Here is an 8,733-nt window from a genome sequence, read left to right on the forward strand (position 1 = left end):
CCTCGCTTCTGTCAGTCTGCCCCAGGGCAGCTGTGGCTACAACTGTAGCTGCCTCCACCAGTGTGTGAATGTGAGAGTGAATGAATAGTGGGATTGTAAAGCGCTTTGGGTGTCTTGAAAAGCACTATATAAATGCAATCCATTATTATTATTTCATATTTATTACTTCCCCCTCCTCATTGCTTTATTATTGTAGCTCTAGTAATAAAAAAAAAAAAAAAAAAAAAAGATTCTGGATCAGCACCATGATGTCCATATACGTATATACAGTATTCTGAAGAAGGTCTAAAATGTCACTGTGTCTGCGTGCATGTGTGTGTTTTATTTAGATGGATTTTTAAAAAACATATTACTCATGATATAACATTGTCCAGACATGGCTGGTAAGGACATGAGGAGGAAACAGTAGGAGCTGTGTGAGGCTACTAAAGGCAGGGCTATAACATTTTTCTGTCATCATTTTATTATAGATTAAGTGCAAGAGTTGTTAGGTGTGGATGATTAGATTATAGTTTATTGCAATAGCAAGTTGTGCCTTGTTCTCAGATAGACAGCAAGTGGAGAGTGATATATGAAATGATGGGATGGAAGGAAGAAAAGAAGCAAAGAGTGAATCACAGGCAGAGCCTAAATTATTTCTCACAGTTTTTGTTGCCTTATGATTCCAAGCGCTGTCACCAATCTTTGCATTTTGTTATTATCTCATGACACTTGTTTAATCAGCTACCATCTCTCCTATGGACTTTTTAATGTTTACAGTCTCAGATCAACACAGCCCTGCCCTCCAGCACTATCCACAGCAACCCCTCAACAGCAACATTGTACCCATCAGGTAAAGCATCGGCTACGTTTGCTTTGCCTTGTTGCCCATATTAGATTCTTGATAAATGTGTGTTGTTGTTATTCAGCCTGGTTCAATGTGCCCCTTTTTAACTTTGAGCACCCGCCCCTTTAAACCTCTCTGCACAGCCCTGTAATGTAGGTACAATAACACAGAGTCATAGAGACAAAGCAGGTTATTTCTTCATTTTATAACCTCTGTGGGAATCCAGCTGACTACAGTTTATTTAAGAATATAGGCAAAGGTGTTATGTGTAGAAAACATATAGAAACATCAGAAATCACTTTCTGGCAGAACACAGGTTTGTGAATTTACACCTAGCACGTAAATTGAGTGTAACATTTGCAAATACATATGCACGTTACATGTACATTTCACAGCAACCAGAAGGTTTAAGTATGAATAACTGGCAGTTTTTATTTCCTATCTGGCGCGACTTCATAATTCTACACCATTAACTAAGGATGCAAGATGGTCACAACACATGGAAAAGAGTGGGGGAGTCTTCTTTTGGACATTTGGACGTGACCTCTGAAGTACTGTGATTGACAAAAAAGTCGACAATTCCTCAGAGATAAAGTATTGGCTTAACTTTTCAGTCATTTCCAATCTTCATTTTTATGTTTACAATTAAAAGCCCCTGTTATTGATATTAATGTGAGGGTTAAAATGTCTGACCTGTAACAGAATTTTGAAAGTCGTGCCCTTTACTCTTTTACAACTATGTAAATGTGCAGTTTTAAACACTGCTCAAATCAAGCGATTTTGGCTACTGAGTAAAGATAGATCAAGATCTACAAATTGATCAAATCGATAGTTAAAGGTATATCTCAGTCCCAGCAAAGCACACATGAAGCAGCATCAGCATTTATTAGGAACTGCACACTTGCGATTTTGGGCTATATTCTGATGCACACAGGTGTTTTGTTTATTATTTAAAAATCTGTTCTTATAAAAACACATCACACATCTACCAAGACAAAATCTTTGTTTCACGTGTAAATACTTCTGAAATGTTCACTCTGAAAGGAAGTTTTGGATATGTGGAGGTCAAAAAGTACAGAGAAAGCTAATATTACCAAAAAATACCCGCGTACGTGAACAGAGCCTTGATGTCTACAAAGTTCTATAGTTCTGAATGTTTTGGTTTATTTAACCACTAAAGTCTTTAATTCCCCTTGTTCTCTTTTTGACAATACTACTAAATAACAATTTACCGAGACTTTACCTGCGGATGATGTATTTCTTGCGAGGCTGTTTGACCTGGATGATGACAGAGATGATGAGCAGGATGGCAACCAGACCACAGGTTACTCCAATGATAGTGAGGTTAGTGTTATCTAGCGTATCCAGGATGCTCGGTTTCCTCGTCTCTGGTTGAGGGGTTGATACAGACAGAAATCACAGGCGTGTTTTGTGAAAACAGCATGTGGCTGGTGGTTGGAATTTCAACATACCTTTGCAGTGATTCTCATCCCATGGGTAAACACAATTCTGGATGCCATTGCACACCAGAGTGTGATTTATGCACATGTTGCTATGGCAAAAGAAAGTGTCTCTCTCACACGGAGCTGAAACAAGACAGGCAGGAAAGATACGGCTGTAGCAATATGTTCTTCTTCAAAGTCAGACTTTAACTATACTCACTTTTGGCTCCATTTCTGCCTAAACAGGCAACATTAGCTATGGGCTTGCTAAGGAACAGCACCACTCCTTTCCCTAGAAGCCAACAGCCAACACAGATAGCGTTCTGCTAGCTGCTCCTCCCTGAGCCTCGTTCTGCCAGAGGTTTCTTCCTGTTAAACAGGAGTTTTTCCTTCCCACTGTTACCAAGTGCTTGCTCACTGGCAGATGATGTATAGATGTATATCAGTGGTTCTTAACCTGGGTTCGATCGAACCCTAGGGGTTCGGTGAGTCGGTCTCAGGGGTTCGGCAGAGCCTCCGCCATGACATGCATGGCTCATTTTGTGCACCAGTAAAAAAATCACATTTTATTTTTCACTAAAGAGGGGTTCAGTGAATGCGCATATGAAGCGGGTGGGGTTCGGTACCTCCAACAAGGTTAAGAACCACTGATGTATATACTTCATAAACTGTTGCAATCCCCTGAACACTTGTTATCTAAATTCTACTCATTATTTAACATTTTCCAATAAATCTTGATCTTTAAAAGAAACAAATCTCAGGCAGACAGATTTACTCACGTTCATGGAAGGTTGTAAAGAGGATTTTGAATCTGCTCTTCCTGCTGCCCTCGTCTGCCCACAGTCTCACCACCCCCACAGAGGTAACCAGCATGACATCGTTGGCCACAGTGGAGCAGAACTTATTCTTTAAGTGCTCAACGGAACTGCTGCCGTCATAGATGCCAACAAAGTTACGCTTACACTCATTGGAGTTATGCATCTCATACTCAAGAAAACGCATGTAGATCTGTGAGGAGACAAAAGGATGAGAAGAAAGAGTGCTGTGAATGGACCAGAGTTTAATAACACTGGGACATCTTTATGTTTTTCTCCTTTCATTTTTTTCATGACTTGAAGACCTTCTCTATTTATCACATAAAAATTCCTCGTTGAAATGGCTCAAATATCCAACAGTGACAAAAGAAATGTGTCAGGGCTCTGTGTGCGGGCAGGCAGAGATGAGGATCCAAATGCAGGACTCGAACACGGAATTGAAACTCAAAAACCTCAGCTTTATTGCTGGCAGGAAAACAAACATGAAGTGATGATGGAACACTGAGACCAAGGACACACAGGCATAATCTGATGGTACGACACGACACCGAGCATGGGAAAACACAGGGCTTATATACACAGGGTAGTAACGGGGGAATTGGCAACAGGAGGGAGACACAGCTGGGAGAGATCAGGGCTAACGAGACAGGGGGAACAAAGCTGCACACACTAACATCAGACAGGAACAAGAACCTTCAAAGTAAAACAGGAAACAAAACACACTTTACTAAGACACAGACTAGACAGAGACAGACTTGACACTGACCAAAGGCTACTAAATGATAATCATAATCACAACAGTATCAGATCATAAATCATAATATGGAAAAACACCAAGAACCAGAGAAACAAAGGAAAATCCATGATGCAAAAGTACCAAAACATAATGAACTCAAAATACTGGGTCCAACGGACCCAGAACCGTGACAAAATGTAGATGTGTAAATACTAACAGCAATACTATTTAACTGGCAAGATATTGTTGACCTGCAGTCATTTATTGAGCTCTGAAAGGCTGACATCTTTAGACGTTTTGAAGATGGTTTTAAAAAATTCTACAGTGTTTATCTGAAAACAACCAACTTCAACATCATTAAATGAGAACTGCTACAGCAGTTTCACATCAGTCATTGCTGAGCAGAATACTGTAAAAATGTGATGTTCACATTATCAGAGATGGGCAGTAACGTGTTACAAGTAACGCGTTACTGTAATCTGATTACTTTTTTCAAGTAACGAGTAAAGTAAGGGATTACTATTGCAAAAACGGTAATTAGATTACCGTTACTTTCCCGTAGGAACGCTGCGTTACTGCGTTACTGCGTTACTAAAACCGTGATTTTTTTGCAAGAATGTCTCAAGACAGTGACGTAAGCGAGTGCGACGTGAGACAACAGCTGTCTGCAGATCAACAATGGATCATATATGAGCATGCAGCATTTAAAGCTTGGAAGTACTGACCTTACTTTGAGTTTGATTCAAAAAGTGACACATAAAAAGTGACAAAAACATTAGCATCCATTGTGCGTGGGAAGAAAACTTCTTTTTACTCCGAAAAACCCCCTAAACAAGCTCTGAGTGCGCAACAACGTAATGGGAAATTCACAGAGAAACTCGCGGATTCTTCCACTGACTGCTGCGCCACACCTGCACCAGAGCACACCTCCGCCTGCCTCACTCCTGCTTTACAGGTGAAAATAGAGCAACAGGACTCCTAGTCTTTGATTTTATTTACTTTCTGCTGTGTTTTACTTGCATCTATTTGAAAGACTGAGTGTAAACACAAAAAATATTTTATTTTATGTGCTGGAATGTGCAGAAAATAGGTTTAAATGTTAAACTAATTTCTTCAAGCCGGAGAATGGTGCATATAATTTAATTGTTGCTTGATGCATAAAGTTAAAAGATTAAAACTGATAAAACAAGTTTAAAAAAAAAGAGACTTTTCCATTTGATTACATTTTGTATGATGGATTATGCAGAAAAAGTAGAATTGGGTTGACAGATCTATCGCTTTATTACCTATTCAGGTTGTAAATCGTGTTTTTAAAAGTAACTAAGTAATTAATTACTTTTGAAAATAAGTAATAAGTAAAGTAACAGGATTACTTTTTTGGGGAAGTAATCAGTAATTCGTTACTGATTACTTTTTTCAAGTAACTTGACCAACACTGCACATTATGTTACAGGTAGAACTCCGGCCTACTGTCTCAACAAGCAGACAATCAATCAATTCCAGGTATCTGAAGTTTGTAGTAGAGTCAAATTCCATCTGTGAGTAGCAGAGATTGTTTAAATAAGAAAGAAAGAAATGGCACACAGTATGCAGACCTTGGCTCTCGGTGGAGCCCTGATGTACCATCTGCAGTCCACGGCTTCAGTCTGCTGCGCCCGGCCTTCCTTAGCTATCTGCGTTGAATCTACGTAGCCTTCTGGACCATTCATCTCAAACTCACAAACTGTGGAGAGCAGCAGTTTTACGTAACAGTTAAAGCAATGCTGTTGTAACAATGAGGCCTGTTTCAGTTGTAGAGACAAGTTTTCTGTAGTACTTGACGCTTCATAGATTTATGCAACCTCAAATGCTGCGTAAAATGTAAAATAAAATGGAATCCAGTGGTCTGCAAGCCTCATAAACTATAAATCAAATGCTTAAACTGAGAAAATACAATTTAAGAAAAAAGATCATTTTGAATTTTAATGCCAGCCACATGTCTCAAAAAAGTTGGGCCATGCCATGTTTACTGTTGTGTAGCGTCCACTGATCTTTTAACAACAGTGTGTTAACGTTGGAAACTGAGGAGACCAGAATGTTGCCTCATTCTTGTCTGATATAGGATTCTAGCTGTACTACAGTGCAGTGCCTTCTTTTTTGTGATTTTCATTCTATGATGCGCAAAATGGTGTAAAGACTGGTGTAAAGTCTGGACTATAGGCAGGCCAGTTCAGTCCAGCAAAGTTATGCTGTTCTAATACTGTAGATGCAGTAGGTTTGGTATTGCCTTGGTAAAAGGGTGTCTTTTTCCCTGAAAACACACTTTTCAACACTGATGATGCCTTTCTAGTAGATCTGCAAGCCCAGAGAAAATGGCAGTGTTTCTGGATCATATGGCTTCTTCTTTGCATCCTATAGCTCTAACCCGTGTTCATGGACGGCACACTGAACTGTGTTCATTGACAATGACTTCTGGAAGTGTTCCTGAGACCGGGCACTGATTTCCATGATAGAATCATGCTTTTTTTTTTTTTTTTCACGATTTCCAGCCTTGTCCCCTTGTGCACAGAGATTCTTCCAGATTCTCTGAATATTTCGATTCACCCAATTAGCTGTAAAAGGTTTCTTTTTACCACCACTTACTTTTCTAGACCTCGTATTTTTTCAGATATGCTGTTGCCATCAATTTCAAAATGAACTAATATGTTTCATAACGTAAAAGGTTTGTGAGGTTTATGTTTTTATTGACATTTTACATAGCATCCCATCCTTTGTGGAGTTGGGCTTGCCCTTGGCAATGTGAAAATGTTAAACAGCACTCTATCTCATCATCTTATTACCTCTCAGAATGTTAAAGACAAGATATCTTTGAATAGATAAATGTGCAAACATTTTTATTTTACATAGGCTAACTATGTGTCACCATGTCACTGTGTTTCCCCTTTGACAGAAACGGTTCAAAACTGGTTGTGATGTCACAAATTAAGTTTCCAAATTCAAATTTTAGACTCTTATTTAAATTTTCACATCTTGTAGCATCGAGTATGAAGGGTTTTCTAGTACTGTTATTAACACAATTCTGAGGAAAATAACATGTATGTGTGGAGCTGTACCTAAGTCAAAAATTTAAATACACCTCATTACATTTTTAGTTTTTTTTAAACTCCAACATTGGTTCTCATGGCAGATTGGGAAACTGATACATTAATTTGGAAAGGTTAAAACTAGCAGTTAAAAACCTCCATTACTGTATGCACATTCCAGTTTCCAGTAATCACTAGTAACACTGCAGTAATGCTAACTTAGGATTTTGTCTCCATATAACATTATAATCATACTTGCTAACCTCTAGCTCACAGATTTATGTACTGTGAGCTCAGACTAATGTGTAACAAAGTCACCATGTACAAACGTCTCAGTTATTAAAACATGACACATGTAATGTACTGCAGTTTTCCAGCAACATGAAATCTTTCCTGCAGTATGTAAATTTGATTTAACAACTCGTTTCCTACTTTGATGTTAACACATATCAATTTAATCAAGCACTACACTGACTTTCTGCTTTGTGTCTAATATTATGTTGTATCATGATCACACACAAGTTTAATACTCACATGGTAGAGCTGGCAGTTCCCCAAGCCCTTTAAACTCGGGATCTGAAAGCAGAACATCGGTCTTGTAAGAGGCAAATAAATCTTTACAACATGATGTACTCCACGTACATACGTGGAGTACATCATGTTGTAAAGATTTATTTGAACACATGCATTTAAAATTGTGTACACATAAGGTGTTTGAAGATGTTTGTGTGGCAGATGTTCTGTGGACAATATCCCCAGATGTTTTGTGTCAAGGTGCCAGAGCTGTCATTGCAGAACAAGAAGGCTCACACAACATTTGCAGGTGGTCTTATTGTCGTAGATGATTGGTGTATAATATTTAAATACATTTGCGTGTGTTCAGTAAATGCAGTACAGTTGGAAGAAATGTCGAAACATGCAGACGCGTGACAAACTAACCAATACAGGCAATAGCCTGGGTGACTCTGTTTAATCAGTGGGTCCATTTTACTCACATGGTTTTTCGCCACTTGTTCCCTAAAGACGTAAGAGTCACTGCTAATGAATGCAAAGTTTTTCTCAGTGATAACCTTTCTCCTAAATTTTTATCTAACATTTCTATCCTTACTGGAGTGATTTACTCACAGGATGAAAACACACCCATTCATAGGGCACAAGGGTTCACTGTATGGTGTGATTGATGCAGATGATAATGATGTGAATCATTAGCCATGTCTCAACTGAACATCTAGGGGAGATTTTTTGGCCAGACTGTCCATTAGACCCTCGACCATCATCGTCAAAAAACCAAATGCAAGAGTGCTGTATCTGTTTAACAGAGTTCCAGAGAATAGGAGAATCATTGGGTGCACATGCTGACAAAAAGGAGCAGCGTAGAACTAAGAAGAGATTAGCAATGATGTGACCATGGACCATGAAATGTTGTTTAATTATGCATCTTGCACTGATCACAGACAAAAATAATTAATAGCAACACAAAGTGGCTACATACCTAGTAAATTGACAACCAAAGGGAGGGAGGAATACCATTGGCTGACAATAGCCAGGATTAGGACAGAAATGTTCCCACCTGACCACTTCAAATTCAGCTGATTTCATTTCTTTCTATTTTTTTGAACAATAAACTTTGTCTAGTTAATGAAGGCTTACAAAATCTTTATAGAATAAACACCTTGATAGTCCAAAATACAACAGTTTGGTGCTTTTTCAATTCAATTCAATTCAATTTTATTTATATAGCGCCAAATCACAACAAAAGTTGCCTCAAGGCGCTTCATAGATACAGAGAAAAACCCAACAATCATATGACCCCCTATGAGCAAGCACTTTGGCAACAGTGGGGAAAAAAAAC

General features: G+C 38.7%; 1 protein-coding gene across 1 annotated transcript in view; it reads right to left on the bottom strand.

The window, feature by feature from the left end:
* LOC102211324 (neuropilin and tolloid-like protein 1) overlaps positions 1–7,496 on the bottom strand; it is a gene marked incomplete at its 5' end in the record, with an annotated part of 10,301 nt that extends 2,805 nt beyond the window's left edge. Inside the window, 5 exons of the mRNA XM_005740287.1 lie at positions 2,070–2,214; positions 2,299–2,412; positions 3,048–3,276; positions 5,415–5,542; positions 7,416–7,496. Coding sequence (XP_005740344.1) covers positions 2,070–2,214; positions 2,299–2,412; positions 3,048–3,276; positions 5,415–5,542; positions 7,416–7,496 — 697 coding nt within the window. The remainder of the gene's footprint in view (positions 1–2,069; positions 2,215–2,298; positions 2,413–3,047; positions 3,277–5,414; positions 5,543–7,415) is intronic.
* Positions 7,497–8,733: the final 1,237 nt, after the last annotated feature.

This window comes from Pundamilia nyererei, unplaced genomic scaffold, assembly GCF_000239375.1.
Source record: "Pundamilia nyererei isolate P.nyererei 1_Seehausen unplaced genomic scaffold, PunNye1.0 scaffold00098, whole genome shotgun sequence".
Taxonomy (NCBI): Eukaryota; Metazoa; Chordata; class Actinopteri; order Cichliformes; family Cichlidae; genus Pundamilia; species Pundamilia nyererei.